This window comes from Cervus elaphus, chromosome 7, assembly GCF_910594005.1.
Source record: "Cervus elaphus chromosome 7, mCerEla1.1, whole genome shotgun sequence".
NCBI lineage: Eukaryota > Metazoa > Chordata > Mammalia > Artiodactyla > Cervidae > Cervus > Cervus elaphus.
The window spans coordinates 49,471,197-49,497,707 of record NC_057821.1 but is presented as its reverse complement, the minus strand read 5'-3'; the positions used below and the strand labels follow the sequence as shown (position 1 = coordinate 49,497,707).

The 26,511-nt window shown below is 52.3% G+C and overlaps 2 protein-coding genes across 4 annotated transcripts in view; one reads left to right on the top strand and one right to left on the bottom strand.

Annotated features, from left to right (window-relative positions):
- Positions 1-399: 399 nt before the first annotated feature.
- LYRM4 (LYR motif containing 4) overlaps positions 400-26,511 on the bottom strand; it is an 83,962-nt gene continuing 57,850 nt past the window's right edge. The window contains exons 3-4 of one of the 2 annotated variants that reach the window (XM_043908620.1): positions 8,122-8,179; positions 400-847 (exon numbers count right to left, since the gene is read on the bottom strand). In XM_043908620.1, the coding sequence (XP_043764555.1) occupies positions 804-847; positions 8,122-8,179 (102 nt within the window). In that variant the 3' untranslated portion in view covers positions 400-803. The remainder of the gene's footprint in view (positions 848-8,121; positions 8,180-26,511) is intronic. The other variant, XM_043908621.1, reaches the window with a different exon arrangement.
- LOC122697639 (vegetative cell wall protein gp1-like) lies at positions 9,438-12,207 on the top strand. Of its 2 annotated transcripts, none has more exons than XM_043908617.1 (2): positions 9,438-9,545; positions 10,264-12,207. In XM_043908617.1, exon 2 carries the CDS (start codon positions 10,421-10,423, stop codon positions 11,690-11,692), a length of 1,272 nt encoding a protein of 423 aa, XP_043764552.1. In that variant the 5' UTR covers positions 9,438-9,545; positions 10,264-10,420; the 3' UTR covers positions 11,693-12,207. The 2 variants fall into 2 exon arrangements, with proteins under 2 accessions (XP_043764552.1, XP_043764553.1); XM_043908618.1 differs by having other exon boundaries at positions 9,466-9,545; positions 10,396-12,207.

Genomic DNA, 26,511 nt, shown 5'->3' with positions numbered 1-26,511 from the left:
CACGTTTCAGCGTACACTGGAGTCCCCTAGGGTGTGTCAGACTGAAGATTCTGATTCAGAACAGGTTGGGGTGGGGCTCGAGATTCTGTGCTTCTAGCAAGCTCCCCAGTGGGGCTGACGTCAGTGATCCTGAGACCACCCTGAGCAGCGGGTTATAGGACCGGTCTCTAGGTGAGCGACCACACCCAGGGAACCTCTCTTGTCACGCTGGGCCCGGGTCTCAGTGGTAGGATGCGCCCTGCTCCCCTTTATCCCTGGATCTCTTCCAATGTGTGGACTTGCCTTTGCAAAGGGGCCACTCAGCTCAGGGCTGGACCCTCCCTGCTGGGCCCCCCACCACCCTCTGCAGGCCCGGCACCAGCAGGAAACAAAATCGCTTTAATCATGAAGACACGTGTGTCTGGTAGAGAAGGCCAGGGAGACGCTTTCATTTATTGTCACGGACTGAGAAACACGTCTGGAAATGCTTTATACAGGTGCTGCGGAGCCACAGAGAGGGGTGGGGTGGACGAGACACCACTGTACACCGCCTTCCCTCGAGGCGCTCCAGCTCTTCATCCTGACGCTTGAACCGAGGACAGCCAGCGACAGCTGACCTCTGTCACTGAGGCTGCAGAAGAGGGGACACTTCGCTCAGTTCATCAGTTCCTGGAGGGCAGGCAGAGTGAGGCTATTTAAAGCTGATGCAGGGGCCCCTTGAGGTCTGCTAGGGGCCCCACGGCAAACAGAACAGATGCTGCCAGTGGTCCACGCTGCTGTTGGAGGCTGGTCCCGGCTCCTAGGCCCGGGGCTTCTCTTGATTCTCAATGACAAGCTTGTCGGTCGAATACATCTGGCCAATGTGGACCTGGAGGCAAAGAGAACACAGAGGTCAGGGACTTGGCTCCGTGAGCTGCGGAAACTCAGAAAGCGCATCCCCAGGGCGCTGGTGCAGACGCGCGTCGTTCTGGAAGCCGTGCTGCGGCCAGAGTGCAGTCACGGCTTTGCTTCCTCTCTGTCTTGGCACCGTACCCCCCCACGCCAGTTCCCCCGCTTTGGGGACAGTGGGAGGTTGCCATTCACGCCTTCTCGCCCCTGGAACAGCCCCAGTGGCGGGCTATCCTGAGCCGGTGAGACCCAGGCTGCCCTGCGCACGGCGACTCCGCACCCACAGGATTTCCGGCCCTCAGGACCGGTTCTTCCGGCAGGATGGAGTTTTACCGTAAGGCGTGAGTGAGCCTCATCCACACCGGGCAAAGCCTGGCTCTGCACGCACCTGTCTCACTCTCCACCTCTGTCCTCTGGCCTCAGCATCCTCACCTGTAAGAGAGCCCTGGCGGTCCCAGCAGATCATCACAGTCCTCTGCTTTGGACCCACAACACCGTTGGTACCTACAGGGTGTGACAGCCCAGGGCCAGTCGCATGGGTGCCGCAGTGCGGGCAGGGTATTGGGTTTCCTGCCACCTCCCGAGGGGCCGGCCCTGCCTCTTAACGTGCCCCCAGCCGGCAGCAGCCAGAGCGATGCTGTGAAGCCTGCTGTCCCCAGTCGGCAGCCCACCTGGGCCACCTTCAAGGGCATGTGTCTCAAAGGCAGGGCAGGTGACCCAGGCATGCTGTGGCCCTGGGTCCTGCAGTCCTATGACCACTGATGAGACGATGAGAGAAGGAAGCAGAGATGATTTAGGGGCATTTGTTGAGGGAAAGCCCCCACGAGCCCTGGAGGAGGTGTGAAGGGCAGCCTAGTCCCAGCCAAGACACAGATGAGTGGCAGGCACCTCCTGTACCAGGACTGTGCTCGGGGAAGACTGAGACTGATCCTGCCCTCAGGAAGCTCAGAGTCTGGGAGGGGAGACACAAGGAGGGAGGTAACTGTAACTTGATGGCTGGAGCATCTGCAGCCATTCTAGCACTAGGAGGTAAGTTTGCTTCATCACACTGAAGATGAGAGGCAGGAAGCAGGAGCCTGGGTTCTTGATGACTGTGGAGCCACCAGCCAGCTTAACTAGCTTATTGCCAACTTTCTTTTACATGAGAGAAAAATCTCTGTATTTTTAAATGTGTTATTTGCATTTCTTGTTATACACAACTAAACCAAATCCTAATTGATATGACTGCATACTGTGAATTTTAATTGATGACTGATAAAAAAAAGGTCACTGCAAAGAAGGTGTGCCTAGGATAAGTGGAAACAATATTACTATCACCTGGGGAAGTGCCATTAACAGACAGTCTGAAAATTTCTGAAGTTTAAACAAAGCCACATGGAGACTTAGAGAGATCTCCTTTTGTCCCACAATACTTGTTTTAGAGTATGTGGCTATTAATATTTTAGCATTTTTTTGGTCTAGTATTTTTATTCACTTATACATTTAAAATGTATGCATATATATTCAAGCAGAATATTTATATTTGGAATCATAACTTTAAAAACTTAACTTTATATCCTTATGTCATGAAGTAGTCTTTGAAAGGATATTTTTAATAATGGACAAAACTGCACTGTGAAGAGGCATAATTTAATCATTCTCATGTGATGAATGTTTGAAGAGTTTTTGCTGAGTCTTGGGGTTACCATTCTCATGTATAAACCTTTTATAGTATCCCTGATTTTTCTTGTAAAAGGTTTCTAGAAGTGGGATTACTGGGTAAATAGATATGAATATTTTTATGGCTCTTGATGGATCTTGCAAAACTACTTTCCAAAAGTGCGCATTTGCTTGACAACTGACCCTCTGGATGGTCTGGAGGTTTGGCAGAACAAACAGGTCTTTCCACCTGGCTCACGGTGGTCAGTGTGTGTGCCCACGGCCCCCTTCCGCAGCCTGGCCCTCCTAACAGATGCCCCGCCAGACAGTTCACGCAGTACTTGCTTCTCAGAGCCAGCATCTACAGGGTTAGGTGCTCTCGCAAGAAATGCAGCCCTGTGAGGTGCCTGGTCCCGCTCAGCGCCATGAAGGGCTCCAGAGAAGAGGGCAGAATCAAGAACCAGGGGACGCTCCAAAGAGTTCAGACTCGAGAACGCTGCTCGGGTGAAGCAGGAGACGTGTTGGCCGGTGCCTACCACACCCCGTATCCTTCGGCCCGGGGACGGGCGCAGAGCTGACCCGGGGGACACCGGAAACAGACTGTCTGCTGGCCAGCGGCCGGAAGTCCCCGGGGTGGGTGGGGAAGCTCTGTGAGGCGAAAGCCACCTGGTGGCAGGTCGGCACCCGCAGCTGCTGGAAGTGCTGCTGGGGGGGGCTTCACCAGGCCCTCTTGGGAGCGGGCAGAACCCAGGATCCCGTCAGTGCGAGAGCTGGCCCCTACCCAGGGTGGTGACCGCAGGAGCCCGGCAAACCGCCGGAGAGAAGCCCGTCAGCGCTCACGCTGCCCCCCCTCGGGCCTGCATGCAGGCCCCAGGCCAGCAGGCCGGCAGCGCGAGCATCGCCACGAGGGGAGGTGACCTGCGGCTGGGGCCAGCGGGCTCCGCGGCGCCTTTATCCCCGCCCGGGGACGCTGTCCGCGTGCGTCCTTGGAAGTCAGGCCGCTCTGCGTTCTGCCATCCTTAGGACCCCTCTTCAGGGTCAGTGTGAGCCGATTTGGGTTACAGAGGTGCTTTAGACAAACATGAAAAGCTCAGAGAAAAAGACCAGTACTGAGTGGGCAACGGCTGCCTTCCGGAGGCCTGCCGCCGGGCCGTGCCCTGCGCCTCACTGGACCTCACTGGACCACAAGGGCTGCACGGGGCGCGCGCGCGCGCTGCTCCGCTTGGTTACGAGTCCCTGACTCTGGGTTTGGGGTGCGGGGCGGCGACACCTGAGACGGCCGCACCAGCACACTCACAACGTCCAGAGCGACGCACACAGCGGATCCGGAGGCGGGGTCACGGCAACCCAGAGCGCGCGGCCCGGTGGAAGGCTCGGGCTGTGAGCGGGCCCACCTCCTGGCAGCCGGCCAGCGTGGGCGTGATGGACCGGGTGTGAGCAGGTGCCCGCAGAGAAAAGGGTGAGCACCCACCCTCTCCACCCCCGCCCCGGGCACTGCCCCCGAGACCCAGCCCCCGGGGCGGTCTCTCCACCCCCCACACCCAGGTGGACGCCACGCCCGGGGGGCGCGGGCCCACCTTGCTTCCCGTGAGAAATGGTGGCGACAGCAGACACAGGAGGAGGAAGCAGCGTGCCCACGCCCCCACAGCGCGCCTCTCACGCTCAGCACCCCGGGTCAGGACACACACGCCCCTCGGCCCCTCTGTCCCCCTCAGCACCCGCCCTGCCGGCACTGCTGTGTGAGACGCCGGGACGTGGGCACCGGCTGTCAGCCATGGCCACACCTTCCCAGGGCCGGGAGCCTCCGGAAACACCCCGGGGTGGATGCACCCTGGCACACCTGATTAACGGGGCTCCCTTCTGTCTCCCCCCACCCCCAAGACAGGCTGAAAAGAACACTGCGGTGGACACTGGGAGACAAACACCCCAAATTCAGAAAAACAAGGTTACAGTGGGAAATTCTGATATTCCTCCAAAACAAAATAGAGCCAGACACTCAAGGACTTGGCCAAAGAAAATCCTAAAAAGCCTTGCATTTCTCAGGTTAATTTACTCTCGATTAGACTTTTGATTTAGTTGCCAGAGAGTTGCCCTTCACTTTATCTTAGAGCATATCCTCAATGTGCAATCATTAAAAATGACATTGCAGAAGACTATTTAATGACCTGGAGAATACAATTTGAGTGAAAAAGAAAAAGCACAATACAAATCACAATTGAGAGGTAACCATCCCATGTCCTGGCTTCACAACTCTGCCCTAAACTCACAGCTTTTTCTTCGTGTAGTCCTGGGTCCCCAGGGGGCAGGCCAGTACTGACCAACAGGTGGGGGATTCCGACATGATTTCACCCCAAGAAGGCTTCTATGACTGTGGCTTTCAGGACACCCCCAGGGTGAGGACAGGGGCATTTCTGCCTCCCCCCCCAGCCCTCCCCCTCCGCCCTCCAACCTCTGATCTGCTTCACCTGCTGAGCAATCCATTGTTAGGAAAGTCATGTTTACTGGGCAGGTACCAGGCTGAGTGGTGTAATTGCTTAGCTTCTTCCTTTTGTTGTTACTGTTCAGTCATTAAGTTATGTCTGACTCTTCGTGACCCCATGGATTGCAATACCACAGGCTTCCCTGTCCCTCACTATCTCCCAGAATTTTTTCAAACTCATGTCCATTGAGTCGGTGATGCCATCCAACCATCTCATCCTCTGTTGTCCCCTTCTCCTCCTGCCTTCAATCTTTCCCAGCATCAGGGTCTTTTCCAATGAGCCAGCTCTTTGCATCAGGTGGCCAAAGTACTGGAGCTTCAGCATCAGTCCTTCCAACGAATATTCAGGATTGATTTCCTTTAGGATTGACGGGTTGGATGTCCTTACAGTCCAAGGGACTCTCAAGAGTCTTCTCCAACACCACAATTCAAAAGCATCAATTCTTTGGCGCTCAGCCTTCTTTACGGTCCAACTCTCACATCCATACATGACCACTGGAAAACCATAGCTTTGGCTAGATGGACCCTTGTTGGCAATGTGATGTCTCTGCTTTTTAACATGCTGTCTAGGGTTTTCATAGCTTTCCTTCCAAGGATAAACCATCTTTTTAATTTGATTAAAAATGTCTTTTTAGTTTCTCCCTTAATTTTTACAAATATCCTATCTCTACATGACACATACATCTTTTGGATAAATAAAAGGAATCAGAAGAATTTAATGACCTGCCTACACTGTCACAACTGGTACACAAATTATGGAGCTGACATAGTCCAACCCAGCCAGGTCTTCTGACTCCAAAACCTATGGCCTTTCCAAATATATATATCCATAACAACACCTCGCTACTTTATCAGAGCTAAGTAAGCCTCTCAAGGGTCAAGGAACAGAGGGAGGGAGAAGACGGCCAGCTCCTGGGTTGGAGATGGGCCTGGAAAGGTGAGAAGGGATCTGGGAAGACCAAACTCCATCATCTTTGTACTCTAGCACACATCCTCTGAAAGTGTTTCTGTCCCCTGTAATTAATACTTTAAGCAGAAGCCCCGTGTTAGTCAAACAGAAGTGCCCATGGCCCCTCAGGCCAGGCTGCAGAGGCTGAGGCAGGTGGAGAGAGCTCTAGCTGTGGGCCTGTGGCAGGAGCTCCCCGCAGCCACAGGCGTTTCCAGGAGGGGGTGGGTGGGGTGTTAGCTGATGAAGCTGAGCAGGGAACCCACAGGCAGCCCTGGGTCCCACGGAGAACTTCGGTTTGTGATGCTCCATGAGGAGCAACAAGACCCCGCCCGTGTTTCTGAGTCTGTTCTGATTTTGCCAGGACAGCACGCTGGCTGAGAGCAGACGGGCCTGCCAAGGCCGCTGCGAGCCCTCTTTGGGGAGGTGAGTCTCACTAGGAAACGGCATTTTCCTTCCTGACCGGGGCAGGGGGCTGGCCCTGCTGAGCGTCCACAGGCCCGAGGGCAGCAGGAACCACCAGGACTGGGGGCGGAAGGAGGAAGCCCCCTCCCGTCCCTGAGGGGTCAGCGGGCAGCACCGCTTGGCCTCCTGGAAAGTGCCCGCCCCGGCCTCGGGCGTGGCTTACGGGTCACACTTGGCACACAGCTGTGGTGAAAGACGCAACATAAATCTCCGCTTGAACCCCTTCAGAGGAGCCAATCCGCTGGCATTAGTGACAGTCACGTGCTGTAACCAACCCTGGACCGCCCAGCCCAGGACCTTGTCAGCCCCCAACCCCGCCCCAAGGAAGCCTCGCACCCCCAGCAGTCACCCCCCTCCCGCCCCAGCCCCATGGATTTACTCGTGTCTCTCCGGGTTTCCTTATCTTGAATTATTTCCTAGAGACGGAACTGTATAGCGTGTGGCTTTGTGCCAGGCTTCTTTCACTGGCGTGATGTTCTCCAAGCATGATCAGGAACTCGCAGATCTCAAGGCTGATTTCTGCTGCATGCACACGTCCTAGTGTGTCCAGCCCTTCTTCAGTTGAAGGACACTTGGGCTGTCTGGACCTCTGGCTGTTGTGAACAGTGCTGCTATGAACATTTCTGCACAAGATTCTGTTTAAATAACTGCTTCAGTTCTTCGGGAGTGGAAGTGCTGGGGATGAGGTGATTTTATGTTTAACTTCATCTAGAAACCACCCAACTATTTCAACACACGCCAGAAATTTTTTAAAGCTTCCCAGGTGAGTCTAGCATCTAGCCAAGCATAAGTACCCAGCTGGTTAAGATCCAACTATCAATTTTTATATACAATAAATGACAAAATAAAGATGCAACCAGCAAAACTCAGACACAAGAACTTCTTCAGCAAACGACAAGGGAAAACAAGAGTGTGTGGGGGACGATATGGTGAACCCACAGATAGGAGACATATTATCCAAAACCTTATTTTCATCCTAGGTCAAACATACAAAGTTAAGAAAATTATATTTGTGAGATAATCTGAAAATTTAAACACTGTATATTTGATGATAGAGAAGAAAGTGGCAACGCAGTGCAGTACTTTTGCCTGGAAAATCCCATGGACAGAGGCGCCTGCTGGGCTACAGTCCATGGGGTCAGAGCTGGACATGGCTGAGCAACTGAACGCACATACTTCATGATATTAAGAAATTATTGTTAGTATGTTCATTATAATAATAGTATTGTAGTTATATTTCACAAAATAATCTATCTTTCCAAGTATGTACTAAAATAGTTTCACATAAAACATACATTTTCTCAAATAACATGGGTGGGCATATGCATAGAATGCCATTGGCCATGAAGATGTAATTACGAGAGGAGGGTGAAGGGTGATGGGTACTCAGAGCTCATTATACTGTTCTTTCTACTTTTGTATTTGTTCATATTTTCCTGTAAGACAAAATTAATAATAAACTGGCATAGGTATCATGAAAATCAGTACGGAGGTTCCAAAAAAATTAAAAATAGAACTACTATCTGATCCAGCATTCCCATTTCTGGGTATATGCCCAAGGGAAATGAAACCAGTCCCTTGAAGAGATTTCTGCATGCCCAGTCAGTGCAGCGTTACTTCTGATAGACAAGATATAGAAGCAACCAGTGTTTGTTCAAAGACCAATGGATAAAAGAGAATGCCGTGTATATGCGCATGCACGGACACACAGAGCAATATTACTCACCTACAGAGAGAAGATCCCTCCATCTGTGAAAACATGAATGGACCCGTAGGACACTGGGCTGGGACAGACACAAAAGACAATATTGCATGATCTCATGTGTATGTAGAAATAAAAAGAAGAAAATCCAAACTCATGGAGTGCTAGGATGAACGGTGTTTACTAGGGTGAATGGGGAGGGGACGTGGATACTGATCGAAAGGTGTGAACTCTGACTGATAAGACGAGACCGGTGTGGAGACCTAAGGGTGTCCATCTAATGGCGGCTCCAGTTCACAAGGGTGTTCTGCATGCTTGCAACCCGCTAAGACCAAATCTCAGTGCTCTCACCACACACACAGAGGGGGCTGTTTGCGGGTAGGGTTTCAATCAGGTTGGCTGTGAAAATCATCTCAGAATGTGTGCGACTATGAAAACATCATGTCATACGCTTAAATATACACAACTTTTATTTGCAAATCAAACTGTAATAAGGAAACAAGAAACAAACAAAAAAACCACAGCCATTGCAAACTAACACTGGCTGCAGATGGAAGCAGAGGTCTGTCTGTTCAGGGACCCTCTTCTCTGCTCCTCACTGCCCTCTCTGAGCTAACTGCCTCCCGGGACTGTGAGCGGCGTGCCCGTCAGCAGAGTGTGCTTTCCGGGCATCGGAATCACCTCCCCAAGCGGGGTCCACTCTCGGTGCCGCGAGTCATGTCTCCTTCAAAGACAAGGACTTTCTTTTAAGTTTTCCTGCTGACTCCATTCAGAAAAGCTTCCCAGCTCTAGAATTTGAAACAAACCCAATACTTTCTTTTTTTACGGTGGTAAAATATGCACAAAATAAATATGCCATTTGAGCCATTTTAAAACGTACAGTTCTGCGGCATTAAATATGTTCCCATTTTTGTGTAGCCATCGCCACCATCCATCTTAACTTCTATCCATCTTAACTTTTTCAAATTCCGTGGTTGCTAGAGATAAAGCCTAAGAATTTAATCCCCGAAGAAGAGTAGTATTAATGTTCACCGAACCCCTACTAGGCTCCAGGCACTTACACTGGGCGCTTAATTCCCAGAACGGGCCCTCCTGCTTTGCTAACACTCCCGGGCAACAGGTGTGAAAGTCTGTGCTACTGCAGGGTGAGAGGACAGAGGTCTGGGCTGGCGGGAGCCGGGGCAAGGCTGCTCTCAATGGTGCAGCTGCCAAGCTGAGAGCTCTGACTCATCGGGCTCCCGGCCCAAGCCCGAAGTCCGGGGAAAAGCAAAGTTCAACCCACCCCGTCAGCACGACCCCATAAACGGGGCTACTGCATCACGGCTACAGCTTCGATCAACAAGACACTTCCAAGTAAGGCTACAGAAACCAAGTTCAACTCACAGCACAGGTCACGCTGTATTTACAGAAACCACAGCCAGTGCTGGGGGCTGAGGAGTTACGTAAAAGTGAGTGTTTGCTTTTAAAACAGTACCTCTTTACCGTTTTTTTTCATACTTTTGATGTAATGATGTTTAACATTACACCTTTTTAAAAAAAAATAAAGTTTAAAATTTGACGAAATTTTAAAAGATGTGGGGGGAGGGGGAATTTATAAGCACATGATACGTATGTCCAAATCACACAAGCTTCAGTCTTGCAGGACGCCTGCCTGCCGTTTCTCAGAGAAGCAAGGCTCCAGGCTGTTCCGGGTATTCAGAGCGCGTGGCCGAGGCCCCTCTTGGACCACGGGCTTGGCAGAGGAGCAGCCCCTGGCGTGTCAACAGGCTCTGCACCCGTGGGCATGCGAGGCCTCCTGCTTCCTTGCTTCTTAGGTTCTTATTCAGTCAGTAAGAGCCTGTTACAATTCTAACATGGTGTACTTAAAAACAGTTTAAATGGTAAGCTTTGTAACATGTATCTTACCAGAGTTTTATTTCTAACTTTCCAGTTTTTGCATCTAGAGTTTTCATGTCTGAAAAATCTATATTTTATATAAAGTAACTGACCATTTTTCACAATTGTGGGATTGAAAACAAGACTGTCCCAGGGCCCAGGTCCTTTGCAGGAACGGGAGAGACGGGGGATGGGGGGGCTGCAACCCAGGGTTCTTGCAGCTCCACATTTTCTATTAAAAGGACGAGTCTCATGTCTGTTCTACCCAAGGCTCCACTCTCCCTTCCGCAGGTTAACGGTTCAAGGGAAACCCCGCCTGCTTTGTAGTTTTTCCCTGCCCATGTGAAACATGGTTTTCCCTCCATGACCTCACCGTTCTTCAAAGAGATGATGTTAACCGACAGCATCTTTCCGAGCTCACAGTCACGCCTGATGTCGAGAGCTGGGGATGCCGCAGCAACTCAGCCTGGAAAGAGGATGCGGTAGCAGTCCTGTGCCTGCCCGCCTCACCGCCGTGCAGCCTGTGGTCCAGCAGCTGCCCGTCTCCCTGCCCCAGCCTGGATCACCGCCCCACTGCCCGTCTCCCTGCCCCAGCCTGGATCACCGTGTGGCTGCCCGTCTCCCTGCCCCAGCCTGGATCACCGAGTTGTTGCCCGTCTCCCTGCCCCAGCCTGGATCACCGCGTGGCTGCCCGTCTCCCTGCCCCAGCCTGGATCACCGCCCCACTGCCCGTCTCCCTGCCCTAGCCTGGATCACCGTGTGGCCCCCATCTCTCTGCCCCAGCCTGGATCACCGTGTGGCCCCCATCTCTCTGCCCCAGCCTGGATCACTGCGTGGCTGCCCGTCTCCCTGCCCCAGCCTGGATCACCGCCCCACTGCCCGTCTCCCTGCCCCAGCCTGGATCACCGCGTGGCTGCCCGTCTCCCTGCCCCAGCCTGGATCACCGTGTGGCCCCCATCTCTCTGCCCCAGCCTGCATCACCGCGTGGCTGCCCGTCTCCCTGCCCCAGCCTGGATCACCGTGTGGCTGCCCGTCTCCCTGCCCCAGCCTGGATCACCGCGCGGCTGCCCGTCTCCCTGCCCCAGCCTGGATCACCGCGCGGCTGCCCGTCTCCCTGCCCCAGCCTGGATCACCGCGCGGCTGGCCGTCTCCCTGCCCCAGCCTGGATCACCGAGTTGTTGCCCGTCTCCCTGCCCCAGCCTGGATCACCGCCCCACTGCCCGTCTCCCTGCCCCAGCCTGGATCATCGCGCGGCTGCCCGTCTCCCTGCCCCAGCCTGGATCACCGCGCGGCTGCCCGTCTCCCTGCCCCAGCCTGGATCACCGCGCGGCTGCCCGTCTCCCTGCCCCAGCCTGGATCACCGCGCGGCTGCCCGTCTCCCTGCCCCAGCCTGGATCACCGAGTTGTTGCCCGTCTCCCTGCCCCAGCCTGGATCACCGAGTTGTTGCCCGTCTCCCTGCCCCAGCCTGGATCACCGCCCCGCTGCCCGTCTCCCTGCCCCAGCCTGGATCACCGCGTGGCTGCCCCGGCAGTCTTAGCCATTCAGCGCTCTGTGAGACTTCGAGGAGCTGAGACGCCCCGTGTGCTGTCTCAGGGCAGGGAGACCTCAGTGGTGCCCCTGCAGGTCAAGAAGGCCCACGGGGAGGCTGAGGCGGCACCTGAGACAGTCGAGCGCTCCGAGGCCCCAGGCTGTGCTGCAGATCTCCCGCAGTGGAGCTGACTGCGGTGCCTCTCAGGACACAGGGCCCATTGTGGACAGCGGTCAGACACTGACCCAGTAGCCTCCTCCTCTGGCTGACACAGGGGGTAAAGTGACCGCTGCGGGGCGAGGGGCCTCCGCCCGGGGTCACAGAGCCCGTGCTGACTTGCGGGCAGGTGTCACTGCTGAGACACTAGCCCTTCCTGCTTCTCGGCTGTAATACGCTGGTGACCGTGACGGGCGGTGAGAGGCAGACCGCTGCGGTCACAGGACCCTGTGCTTCCAGGAATGACTGAGCACGAGGCCTCTGCCCCGTGAAGAGCCAAGCGAGGACACGGTCCTCTCTGCTCTGACCCCACAGAGCTCTGAAGGTGCTGCCGTCCCTCGTGTAACCCTCAACACGTGTCACCCCAGGAAAACCCCGTGCCCCAGGGAGTGAGCGCAGAGGCCCAGGACAGCCAGTGAGACCTGGCAGTGTAATAACACGCTCCAGCAGCAGGTGGCAACAGAGGACTTCGCCAGCGATTGGGCAGCCGGTTCTGAAATGCTGGGAGGCAGCTTTTAACGGCTATTGTTTAAGTGATTTATGTGTTTGCATTCTACTCAACCTTATATATGCATTGCTGAATAAAACATTCACAGTGTATTTTCCACCGGCAGCTGAGCTCCAATTCCAAGCTTCTGAATCCTAATTCCCAAGCCCCTGACTGCAGATTGCTTTCTCCAGAACCATTCCATCCCCAGGAGAAGAAACACTTGGGCGTGGCGGGGGCCGGGGTGGGGTGGAGGGACGTCTGGTGTGACAGCCTCACCGGAGTGGCTGACCAGGTGTGTGCTGCCCCCGCCCCCTCAGGGCCCCCCCGCCCTCCACTGGGTCCCCTGCCTCCTCCATCCCTTGCTGCCTGCTCAGACCGCATGACCCGACATGTGGGGAGGAGAGGGCGGCCTTGGGCCGGCTTGGGCAAGGAGGGCAGAGCGGCTTGTGTGTAAGGCATGTGTCAGGTTTATAAGAAAGAAAAAATTCTCACACACTCACACAGGGTATCAGGTTTCCCCCCGTCCTTCCCAGAGACCCCCTGCCCCAGCCCAGGCATGAGCGGCCTGGCGCGGATGCCCAGGGGAAGAAGCAGCCCTCGTGAGGTGCGCGGCGGGCCGGCCACGGCGGGCAGTGCCATCTGCCGGGCCCAGTGCTGGGCTGGGCTGTCCTGGGCGGGGGTGGTCGCCAGCCCAGCGCATCGCTGGCCTGTGTGGCAGGCCCTTCCCGCCCAGCCTCAAGCTGCCCCGCCCGCCTTTGTCTCTATTTGAATAAAGGAAAGGACATCCACTCGTAATGAGTGGAGACAAGATGACTCTCATTTTCCAGGAGAGGAAAAGGAGGCTTACAGAGATTAGGAGCGGAGCTCAGCCTCCCGCAGCCAGCGTGCGCTTGCCCAGAGCCGCGGGCAGTCTGTCCTGGGCTTTGCGCTGTGATGGCCAGGGCTCGAGCAGGGCCCCCAGAGGAACAGGCTCAGGAGAGCGGTACGACCCTCGTCGCCGCGGGGCTGGGGGCACAGGCGAGGTGGCTGCCGAGGAGGAGAAACAAACCAACACTCCTCCCATCGTGCCTCTTTCTTGGTGCACGCTGGTGGGGAACAGCATCAGACGTCAGGAGGCCCGCAGCCTGTCTGCACCAGACCGGCGCGAGGCCGTGTCCAGGGCTTCGTCACCGAGGCTGCCAAGTCCCTGCTGTGGCCTGGGTTCCCTCCTGGGCCCCCAGAGCCGCGTGCTGGCTCCTTAAACGCCCTCCGGCTTCACCTGCTCCTCCCATTCCGGCCCTCAACCCCCGCCCCCCAGCCAGCCCTCGAAGGCGCTCCAGTGTGGACCAGACCTCGGACCGGGCACGCCGCCGCCCCCGTCAACGCTCGCACACAACCCACGCGCCCGTCACGGCAGCCCGGCCCCGCGTGTGGCACGTCACGTGACGACACACAGTCTCTGTGCGCCTGCGCGCACGCAGGGCTCACACCCCCCCCCCCCCCCCCCCCCCCCGCCCTCTGCGCGCACGCAGGGCTCACCACCCCGCACCCCGCCCTCTGCGCGCACGCAGGGCTCACCACCCCGCACCCCGCCCTCTGCGCGCACGCAGGGCTCACCAGCCCATGCCCACGCCTGCCTCCTGGAGATGAGCAGGGGCTCGCGCCGGGGGAAGGGCCGTCACCGGTCTGCTGCCAGGCCAAAGGGCCCTGCCGTCTGTGAACAGCGTCTGGGAAGGAGCGCGACCGTGCGGTGTGCTGAGGGCCCTTTGCAAGCCCGTCCCTGACCTTGCTGGGAACCAAGACCAGGCCTGTGTGTTTTCTCGCATCTCAGGTCCTCTCCTGAGACAGGCGCCGCCACCCTCGTTCACCCGTGAGGAAAAAGCAGAGCTGTGAGATGCCGTGATTATCTGCGGCCGCCAAGCTGGTAAAGACAGCGAGGAGGAGGTGATCCCTTAGCATGAGCGATGGGTAGCACCTGGAACACGTGGTAAACGCGGGGTCCTGGACGCAGGTACACAACCCCTTGGGCTGAAAGAACGGGAAGACTAATAGGTTGTGGAAAGAAAAAGTGTCACATTCACTGACAGGGGCTTTCCTCGTGGCCCAGTGGTAAGGAATCTGCCTGCAATGCAGGACACACGGGTCCTGGATCGGAGAGATCCCCTGGAGGAGGACATGGCAACCCACTCCAGTGTTCTTGCCTGGAGAATTCCATGGGCAGAGGAGCCTGGCGGGCTACAGTCCACAGGGTCGCAAAGAGTAGGACACGACTGAGTGAGGAAAACAAGAAACTTTATCCAGTGAGGAGACAGATACACATGAACACATGTGCACACACGTGTGTACACACACACACACTCTTTACAGCAAGAAATCAACTCTCCCAACAATAATTATTGAAAATGACAGCCTCTTAGTTGAAATCATTTTCCATTTATATGGAAGATATGTAATAAAACAACTGCTAATTAAATCTATAACTGTAAAGATGACTTTCTCATTTATATTGTATTTGTATTTCCATCTCTAAAATAAGAGTTTTGGATATTTTATTCTGGAGCTTAAGTTTAATTTTTTAAACTTAATCTAGATGTAGATCTAGAATAGATCCTTTAATGAAATTTCATTTATTTGACATGATGCTTATTTGGTACAACAAAACTGTGCTTTAAACTTGAAACTTTGTATTAACTGTTACATTTTTAAGGGTGGCAGGATGACACAATATTTCAGATAAGCCATTTATTCAGTCGCTAAGTTGTGTGCCAACATTATTTTGACCCCTATGTTCTGCAGCCCTCCAGGCTCCTCTGTCCCTGGAATTTTACAGGCAAGAATACTGGAGTGGGCTGCCATTTCCTTCTCCAGGGGATCTTCCTGACCCAGATAAACCACTGGGTGAGTAGTGGTTTGCCAGTTTAGCTTTCTGTTAGATGTACAGTCCTGAGTGCTTCATAACAACTCAGTGAAACTTCATAAATATGCACAATATCAGAGAAACAGGTACAAATGGCTGATATGAAGCAATATTATGGGCATGTGTGTTTAAGCAAGGATAATAAAGTGAGGACCTGAAAGAAACCACACTCACAAAGACACACTTGACCACAAGCTTTCCTACAAGAGGCCCTGCAGTCCAAGACTCGGACGAGGAGCATCTGACCGCCCAGCTCATTAATTCTCCCAGGTCCCGGGGACGCAGACACCAGGGATGGTGTGGGGTTCATTACCGCAGATTCGGAGACGGAGGAGAGGGAGAGACGGTATGCTAAAGCGAGGTCACATAGCTAGTCACAGCAGCTCTCTTGGATGCTGGGTTTCAGAGCCGAAGCTCAAACCACTGCTGATCCTTGCTGCTTTTCTGGATGTTCTCCAAGTGTCCTTCGTCGGGGCAGGGAGGAGAGAACCAGAACTGCAAGGATCACCTCAGCTGCCTGTTCAGTTCTCTCTGGGAACGGCTACCCCAGGGTCAGCAGGCCCACCGAGGGTGTGGGACAAGCAATCTAACACTCTTGGTGTGTCTCATGGGAAAAAAATACAGCGTGAAGGCTTCCACTGCTGTGGAGATCAGGGCATCAGAGGGCTTCCTGGATCTGAGCGCACACCTGGTGAGCGGGCAGAGCTCAGATAAGCTCCCTCCTGCCCCCTAAGCTGTGACTGGGAGAGTGAGACTACGAGATGAGCGAAAATTTGGAGTCAATGTTCCCCTAAAATGAAACATAATCATTTATAAATGTAAAAACCTGATGAATCATATATGTGTGCATATATGTGCGCGCACGCACACACACACACACATGCGCGTGCACGTGAGGTATAGGAGCCATTTCAAGGATAGGTCATCTTACGAGCTCATCACGGTACTAAGTTGGTCGTTCCTGTAAATGATTTCCTACAAGTAAAGCATCCCTCACTTAACAGCATGTCAATAACTCTGGGATACTTGTGAACAAGCCAGCCAGCTTTCATGCACAGAGGCCTCCCCGAGCCCTTGCTGACTCTCAGCCGCTCACCCTTCTCGCGGGCGGGGCAGGACGGCACTGCAAGGCAGGCCTGGGCCACAGCTGTCTGTCCCACTGTGTGCGTGGACACGCCAGCACCTCCGGAGGAGGCTCCTGGCTGTGGGTGATGTCAGCGGCCGTTGGAAAAGCAGGGCTTTGAAATCACAAAAAGTTGTTTCTAAAGGCTGCTCGGTACTCCAGGTGCACAACCTCTGAGCCCTTTATAAAATGGGACACGGACGCTGACCTCTCAGGATGAGTCCCTAGGGCACACCCAGAGACTAGCTAAATACAAGTTTACCTTCCCTTGTCCTTCTTAATTCTGCTTTCACCTTCACTTCCTCTGAGAATTACCTGTGCGCTATTTCCGCCCCCTGGATGGAGGGCTGCTGCAGGAAGGCAGCCTTTGGGTGACGCCCGGCTGGGGTCCCCATGGCGCTGGACCAGCCCGGGACATAGAGGGTGACACACACAGGCTGACTGAGTGAATGACCGTATGACTTTAATACTCTTGCCAGCGCAAATCACTGGATATGAGAATAACTGGACTTTAGAAATAAATCACGAACTCAACCTCACTTTATAGACGAGGCCGCCAAAAGCCAGAGAAAGTGACTGATTTGCCTGAGGTCAACATGCAAGTCCGCAGACCTCAGCTCTGAGTTCCTCCATCCGCCATGTTCCCCCAATGACGTCGCTGGGAGGCAGGAGACGCCAAAAGTGTTTCTTAGGAGGATTTCAACCACCCAAATAACTTATGCTGCTTGGGGAATCATCCACAGGAAATAAAGAACTTGTCATCTGACAACGCATCTGTAGTTAGCATTGCAGCACCTGGCATGACAGACTAAACAAGGGGAGGAGCTGGTTTTTGATAACCCTTCATCCTCTTAATCAATTATATAAAAAAGGACATCCCACTGGATCTTCTTTGGTTAAAAAGAAATACAAAAAGGCACAAAAGGGAAACTCTGATAACTCCAAAGGAGAAAACAGAGAGCTTGCCCCCCAGAAGGAGCATATCCCAGATGAAAACACTTAACTGCAGCAATTAAACCTGAGAACACCCTCTATACGGCCACAGAAAACACTGATTCTAAATCACTGGCTCTTCCTTAAATTCTGCACAGAAGATTACCTGGTAAATGTTATCATAAACGGTGTGCTCAATTTTTGCCGAAGTCATAGAATAATCAGTGGAAAACAATCCTGTAAACGAGATAGTCTAAGTCTTTGAGCCACTAATTTGAATCAGTGTCCGTCTGGAAGTCTTCAATGGCTTCTGCTCAATGTCCACACCCCCATCAAGTAAGTGTCAGAAATCCTGATCACACTCCATACGTTCAGTCTCACAAGTTCGTAAAACATTAGCCTATTAAGTTAACACAGAAGTGCAACTGAGCTGAGTTAGATGGCAGGAGGAATGTCATACAACGCCTGAAGATGGCGGGTAGGTAAGGGAGGATTTTAATATATTCCGACACTCGCCTCCCTAGTCCCCAAGCCCTGGCTGGGATGGGAAGGGAGGTTACAATGTGGGTGACTTAGAGAGAGTTGAGTGGAGGACCCCAGACCACGTGGCACGTACAGGAAACATCGGGAAACAACTCCAGCCCCTCACTCTACAGGCTGAAAAATCTGCTTCACAACTGCAGGAACAACCCGAACTGCATACTGAGTGTGTCTGGCAAGGGGGTCTCACAGCGCAGGTCCTGTCACCCCAGGCCTGGGAACGTTTACAGAGGATGGCTGGCTAAATGGACGGCTGGAAAGAAGAAGAGGGAATCAGAAAGCCTTCTCCTATCAGAATCAGAGGACCCTGCACTGCCTGCCGCTGGACTGATTGCTGATAACACTGGAGAAACATACGGCAGTTTTTGGACTCTGTCTTCACTAGGCTTTTAATGTCTCAGCTACCAGGAACACATACACTGTTAGGTCTGTTTTCTCAAGTAAGCCTCTCCTAGCCATTCCGAGGTTAAAATGATACTGCAGGCATTGTTCAGTCCCTCAGTTGTGTCTTTGACTCTTTGCAACCCTGTGGACTGCAGCAAGCAAGCCTTCCCTGTCCTTCACCAACTCCTGGAGTTTGCTCAAACTCATGTCCATTGAGTTGATGATGCCATCTAACCATCTTATCCTTTGTTGCCCACTTCTCCTCCTGCCCTCAATCTTTCCCAGCATCAGGGTCTTTTCCAATGAGCTGGCTCTTCACATCAGGTGGCCAAAGTACTGGAGCTTCAGCATCAGTCCTTCCAATGAATATTCAGGTTTGACTTCCTTTAAAATTGACTGGTTTGATCTCCACACTGTCTGAGGGACTCTCAAGAGTCTTCTCCCACACTATAGTTTGAAAGCATTAATTTTTGACGCTCAGCCTTTTTTATAGTTCAATTCTCATATCCATACAGGTCTACTGGAAAAACCATAGCTTGGACTATATGGACCTTGTTGGCACAGCGATGTCACTGCTTTTTAACACGCTGTCTAGGTTTGCACGGGGTGCACTGGGAAGACTAGAAGGCACCGTGCAGAGACCCTTGGTTTGGCGCAGCCCTGAGGCTGGCTGTGCTCCAGGCCTCGCACACGCTCCCCGAGGAACAAGCCCCAGTGACCTCTGTGGCTGAAGGACAGGGCTGAGGGCAAGGTCTCAGATGTCTCTGGAAGCAGTCTAGGCAGATCAGACGCTCTCCGCAGGCGACCATACAGGTTTACAACCTCGGTCACTCAACACTGAGCTCTGCAGGACTGCCATCTATCTTGGGCAGTGTCTGCCAAAACAGGAGGTGAAGGCAGACAACGAATAACCTTCTCGTGTCCAAGATACCAGGTGCGCGGCCACCAGCTCTGAAGGGGAAGGCTGTCGTCTCAGGATGAGGCCCCGACCCCGTCTCTGCCGTGGCGGGCAAGGCCCTGGAGGAGTGGGGCGCCGGGGAGGGGCCGGGACCCCAGGCCTCGGCGGAGCAAGAGGCAGATACTCTGCCCATAAGGACGGGATGTCCGAATGGAAAAGATCCGAGCGACTGTTTGAATAGGGACCCTAGTGAGCTCCGGGGCGGAAGAACACACGGCGGGCATCGAGGAGGTGGGAAGGGGCCGGTGGGTGCTCGTGGCCCAGAGGTGTCCTCTCCCCGGGTATCCTCAGAATAAACCCCCACCGCCCCCATCCACTCCACGAAACGGCACCTCATCCCATCTGCTTCCTGCAGACAGGAAGGGCTCCACGCAGGGAGACATCTGGGTCCCCTCGGGAAGAGCACTCACGCCTGCTGAAATAGCCAGCTCAGCGGCAGGGCCCTCCCGCCGCAGGGCGCACCACGGTGCTGTTACAGGCTGTGCCTAACCTCCTGCCCAGCCTGATCCCGCCTTTTCCAGACAAAGAAAAAAAAAGCACCCTTCCAGCATTTTGATTTCCACCTGATGAGTAATGCCAAGTTCACCTTCTAGAGCTCTTCCCTTAAACTCAGATAAACAGCACAGTGCAGAATTGTAGGTTCAGAGGTCTGCATCCCTTACAAAACAGAGAAAGCATGCTTGCGGGCTCTTAAAATCGCATGGATATCCCCTCACTTATAGATAAATATTGAATGAAAGCCTCCAATATGGAAAAGCATCTTCCCATGAATCTTCAAGAATAAACGAGAATGGCAGAAGTTGCCATTTTATTTTATGACTGATAATTTCGCTTTAAAACCAAACATTGAAGGGAATAGGACCTGGGTATCTGCTGAGGACTAAGATGCAGAGCTCTGATAATCGGTGCTTTATTACCAGGCTCAGGCTGCCGCTTCCTTCACTTGCGAAAGTACAGACACAGCAAGAGTTTTTCACACGATTAGACATTCACAGCCAGTTAGCATTATTAAGTGTTCTTGGTGGGAGCTCTGCAAACAGGAAGCAAGTAAATGGTGTCTAGTTTTTTTTTTAAAGAATACTGAGATTTTATATTTACAAGAGTCTGCTTTAACTAAAGAAGAAATCCTGCAAGTTACTGTAAAATAGAAATTAACACAGCTCAATTCCCAGAGGCAGTGTTTAGCAGTGAGATTTGCTTTTCATCTCACCTGGCTTAATCATGAAACCGTGAGGGATAGCTCCTGTTTGCCTCAAGATCAACATATTAATCCATTTAAAGAAATGCCACAGGAGGCTGTTCCCACTTTTCTTCAGGAGACAGACTTTGTTTGTTCTTGTTTAAAACTAAGACCTCTCTCCAACCTAATGGTGCCTGAGCCAGAGTGGGGTCACGGCTGGATTTAAATCAGGTTCATAAGCAAAGCCGGTGGTGAGAGGGGCCCGGCTGGGGGGCCCGCCGCTGCTGTGGCTCCTGGTGGAAAGGGGTGCGGGTCCCTGAAGAGGGGGGCCACCCTGAACCCCAAGTCAGCAGCAACACAGAGCGTGCCCCACTCCTTTATTACTGGGGAAGACTCAGAGAAGGAAGGAAAAGCAGTCCCTACTCCCCCAAAGCTTTTATTTTGTATCTGTTCATCCACCCATCCATCTGTACGTGCACATGTGTGTGTGTGTCTGTGTCTGTATGTGTGTGTGCATGTGTATTTGTCTGTGTCTGTGTGTGCGCATGTGTTTGTGTGTGTGTGTGTGTGTCTCTGTGTGTATGTGTGTGTGTCTGTGTCTGTATGTGTGTGTGCATGTGTATTTGTCTGTGTCTGTGTGTGCGCATGTGTTTGTGTGTGTGTGTGTCTGTGTGTATGTGTGTGTCTCTGTGTGTGTGTGTGTATCTATGTGTGTGTGTGTGTGTGTGTGTCTGTGCTCAGCAGTGTCTCATCTTCTCCCCCCGCACTGAGCAACCTTAAACAGCTTACCAGGCTCAGTCCCTCCCGCTGTGTCCCACTCTGTGTGACCCTGTGGACTGCGGCCCGCCAGGCTCAGCTGTCCACGGGGATTCTCCAGGCAGGAACACTGGATGGGGTTGCCATTTCCTTCTCCAGGGGAGCTTCCCGACTCAGGAGCGGAACGCACGTCTCCTGTGTCTCCTGCACTGCAGGCGGACTCTTCACCCACTGAACCACTAGGCTTCCCTGGCGGCTCAGACAGTAGAGAATCCTCCTGCAATGCAGGAGACTCCAGTTTGATCCCTGGGTCAGGAAGAGCCCCCGGAGAAGGAAATGGCAACCCCATCCAGTATTCTTGCCTGGAGAATCCCCATGGACAGAGGAGCCCGGCGGGCCGCAGACCACGGGGTTGGACTGCACAGAGCCGGACAGGACTCTGAAAGACTTTCACTTTCAAACAGCTCAGTGTAAGTATTAAAATATCCTTAGTGGTCAGCATTTGGAATAACTTTTGAAATCAGTTAAAGCAGTGTAATATAAAATATTAGAATACAGCACATCAATTATTTTTGATTACTGAAGAGGAAAGCAAATAAGATATTAATCACTGAGAAGAGCAGTTACAAAAGCTGCATGAATTATGTAAAAATTTTAGTGATGCATTTCCATTAGAGGATGGTAGTATGCACAGCGGAATTTTAAAAATAAACATCAGAACAGCCACCACCAGCAGTGTGTCACAGGGAGACGCTGAGGGGCTGGGTGCTGTCGCAGCGCTGACCTGCCTGGGTGACGGTCACGACTCCTTCATCTGCGTGATGGGGCCGGGAAGGACAGAGGACAACAGACGGATGTGTGGACTCAGGAGCCGTAACGTAAAACATTTCCAAGCAGAGCACGTGGCATGCCTCCTCACTCCATCTATCCTGCCACGGATGTGTCCTTTATTTCCCTGAAGATGACGCGGGTGGCTGGCAGCGGTAAGCCTGGTGTGTTCGTGTGTGTGCATGTGTGTGCATGTGCAGTAGGGTGAGTTAGAGCTAGGGAGCAGGCGGCAGGGGGCATCTGTTTGCTCACATTTCATGCTAATGGAAAAGATAATTTTTCTTTAGGGTTATAAGTAAGTGTGAAGCCATCTGGTGTCTCCTGCTGTTGCATCCTTTAGATCTTGCCTGTTTACATGCCCGTGGCATCGAAACCCCATTCGCCTAAAGCAGTAAGAGTCAGAGGGCGGTGTGGGTTGCTGGAGCCACACACGGCCCTGGGCTCCACAGGTGAACTACCGTGGGCTGCCGGTACTGAAGAGGCGTCAGAACGTGTGAGTGACACGCACACTCTTATTAAAAGTAGAGAGAATCCCCCTCCCCAAAGGGGAACCCCTCCACGTCAACCTGCCACCTGGAACCACCTTCTGTGAAGTGAATGTTCACATTTTGCATCCGTTTTTAAAAGCTGGTTCCAGTCCTTTAAGTATTCTCTTTTCAGACATTTTCTCCCATTCTGCTCTTTTTTCCTCTTACTGTTGCTCTTGATGCCACAATTTTAGTACAGCCCAATTTTTTTTTTTTCTTTTAACGGCTCACATTTTTTGTGTCCTATTTAAGAAATTGTTGCCTATTTCAAAGGAATGTAGATGTTTTGTTTTCCTCTGTTGAAAATAAGATGACAGGCCCCATATGGAGTTGACTGTACCAGGCCACAGGTCACCAAACTGAGACTTAATCATAGTTTCTACCTCTCCCAGAAATGGAATCTTGAACCAGCCCATCAGGAACCACCTGATCAGCAGTCATTAGCTCATGGGCCGGACAGGCTCGTGGCCCCTAAGGAGAGGGACCCCGCCACCGGCAAACCACGCTTACGCCCCCAGTGCCCACCGTGGCCTGGGCCAGCCCCTCATTCTGCACAGCTCCTTGGAGCTCTTCCTCTGAGTCTCCACGGAATGCTGCCTGATCCATGAGTTGTTCAAAAAAGGCAGTACGGTCTCCAAAATCTACTCAGTTGAACCTTGTTCTTTTTTTTTTTTTTTTTGAACCTTGTTCTTTAATGGCTCTAAAATTTGTTTTATCCTTTCTCACTTACATCTACAATCCACTTTTATGCATGAACGAGGAAGAGGTCAAGACACTTGACCCTCCAAACAGTCATCCGCAGACAGAACACTGCTGACCGAAAAGGCTGGTGCTCTGCATCTCTGCCCAAAGTCCGGAGACTGTCCTCGGTGGGTCTCCGCCTGGACTCTGCTCTGGTCCACTGATCCTTAGCCTAGCCGTGCACCAATGCCAAACCATCTCAACTAACAGAGCTTCAGAAAAGCTTCCACGTGGGCAGTGAAAATACCCTGTTCTTCTTCTTTACCTATGCATTAGCTTTCTCTGGTCTTTTGCATTTCCATGTGAATTTTTAAATGACTATCTCAGTTTCTTCAAAAAAAAAAAGAAAAAATACTGCTAGTTAATATGATTGGGAATGTATCACTTCTATATATGAATTTGAAGAACACCGACAGCTTTATAATATTGGGTATTCCAATTTGTAAACATGAAATGTCCCTCATGGACAAATACACATGAAGGTACTCATCTTCACGAGTCACTAAAGAAATTAAAATTAAAGTTTCTGTAGCCACTAGAATGGTTAAAATGAAAAAAAAAAAAAACAACACAAAAATACCAAGTACTGTGGAGAAAAACCACTGGACTATATATTGCTGACAGATGGGATGCAATTTGATGCATCCACTGTGGACGCTTGACAGTACCTTCTACAGCTGAACACACGCAAACCAATCAGCTGGCAATTCCATTCCCGGAGTGACCATGCGCCTACAGACAAGTGCCTCAAAACAGCCCTGGAAATGGCCCACATGTCCCTCAGCGGTAGAAATGATAAAACACATTTTGTGGTGCCTTCACAAGTGATTAAAAAAAAAAAAATACAGCCTGGAGGAGGAGCCATCCACACCAGAATGCAATAGTATGAACAGATCTCAAACAATATTGGGCAAGACTAGCTAGAGTCCAATACAGAACGTGAAGAAGCAGGGAAGCCACTCCATGTGACGAGGCGGGGTACTGGTGATCCTGGTGGGGCAGGGTGATGGCAGGGGACTCGAAGGGCCTCTGGTAAGATTCCTTTCATTGACCTGGGCTCTGAGTTAAGACGTCTTCAGTAGATAAACCTGGGGCTCCCTAGGAGGCGCAGTGGTCAAAGAGTCCGCCTGCCAGTGCAGGAGAGGCAAGAGACACGGGTTCCATCCCTGGGTCGGGAAGAGCCCCTGGAGGAGGGCACGGCAACCCACTCCAGTGTTCCTGCCTGGAGAGTCCCAGGGACAGAGGAGCCTGGCGGGCTACAGTCCTGGGGCCACAAAGAGTCGGACATGACCGAACACTCACACACAGGGGATGAACACACACCCAGCTGTACGCTCACGATGTGGCGCCGTCTACACACCTACATGTGTGTCTTAACAAAAATCACTCCCTTTTGATTATTTCCCCCTCCCCACTCTCAGAGCAGTTCCGGGAGCCATCTAAGGGAGCTCTTTCTTCTTGACGCTGAGGCTCAGCTGACCCACAGCACCGTGAGTTCCAGGGGTCCTACACAGTGGCTTGCTCCACAGAAGCTTTCACGTGTAGGAATCAGTCTAAATGCAGTACTTTGGGGGCATTTTTATCTCTTTTTTTTTTTTTTTTGGCCGTGTCATGAATCTTGTGGGATCTCAGTTCTCTCATCAGGGACTGAACCCAGGCCACGTCAGCGAAAGCCTGGAATCCTAACCACCAGGCCACCAGGGAACTCCCTGGGCATTGAATCATGCCGAACTCTGTAAGCATCTAGTTAGAAGCACTTTCTTTACCTTTATACTGGATGTAAAAATGGAGAAATAAAAAGTATGAGGCACCCACCACCTCCCGTTCACACAACCACTTACTATTCTGACAATTCCAGTGATTCAGCACTAGACCTTCTAGGACCACAAGTGTACGTCCGTGTTTATCTTATGAAGAGACGATGTCATATCACAAGAATGAACAGCATCGGCAAGGAGCCCGTTAGCTGTCATTCTGCAGACTAGCTGTGCTAACGTCTGGCTGCCCTAACCTGCTTTTCTGTAGTTTTGTGTCAATATTAATCAGTGGATCCAAGTACAGAATCCTGGGACATTCGTTTTTAGGTATGACGTAACAAAATTTCCCCCAAACTGGCAGTGAATGCTAGCTTGGTTCCTTTTAGTCTATTATACCCAGAAAATATGCAACTGTGATTGAGGCTCACATTTCTATAATCCACTAAGTGAAAATTTAAAATGAAACTGAGAATTAAGGAAAAAACTGAAGTTGTTAACAAAGGCAGTGAGCTGAAAGGCTAGATGGACAAGTTTAGTTTTTTTTTAATTATAAGATGATAATACAATTATAATTAAAGTTTCAGTAAAAATAACAAAAATCTTTATATAATGGGAGAAAATAAATTCTCGTATGCTATAATATCAAGTGCTATGAAAGAGCAACCTAAAGAATATTTTGTTTAGCTTTGCTAACATACTGAAAAAAAAAAAACCACACACACAAACAAACAAGGATTTTAAAATAAAACAACACAACCCCATCACCGCACAGAGGTTTGTGACGGTGCTGAAAGCTGTCTGTGGAAAAACTTCTCAAACCACATTCACTGCTTAAAGGCTCCACTAAAAAGCACAGAAGCTACCCAGGTCAATCGTCTGTGTCTCAACCGTGTGGCACTGAGGCAGGAAACGGTTGTTTCAAAAGCCGTGTGGTGGTTTTCTGGGTCAGTTTTCAAGCTGAACGCCTGTTCAGTTTCAGAACAATCGCAGAGTTGCTCATTTCCCTTCAAGGGGTTCTCTCACCTCTGTTGACCTGGGGCGACATAGCAAGTGGGGTTCCCCGCTTGCCCGCTGGGTTCCAGGTTATCCGCCAGGCTGAGGAAGGGAGAGAACAAGTTCTCTTACCCCAGAAACAGCCCGTCAGGATGCACGCCGGCGTCATCTACCCGGCCAGACTGCGGCGCGGGCGAGGCGAGTGCTGCTCTGACCTTCAGAGCTCCCTGAATTTCCTCCTCCCTTGTCCCCCTGCACCCCCACCCCCGCAGACCATCAGCTCGCTGTGCTGGGCGGGTCTGCACCAGGCCTGCAGCAACACACACACACACAGCTGTCGGTGCAAAGCTCGCCTTCACCCTGCGCTCCCCTGCTCCCGTTTATTCCTCTGACGCTGGTAAGGACACCGCCCGGTACTGGCTTGCTCCTCCCTTCCAGCGGGTCTCCCATCCATCCGCACGGTGCTGGGCACGCAGTGGGTCTTACCAGAGTGTTGTTGGTGAGCGTCCTGTATCCCGACTTACACGTACACCTCACCCGCCTTTCTCTGCTATCCTGGAAGATGCCTGTCACACGCGAGCAGTGCCGAGTCAGAGATGTCTTAATGGCCTACTCTTCCCTGAGAGGAAGGGCCTGTTTATTTGGGTTATTAGTTGCTGGGCTTTCATCCAGACATCCATTGCTGGAG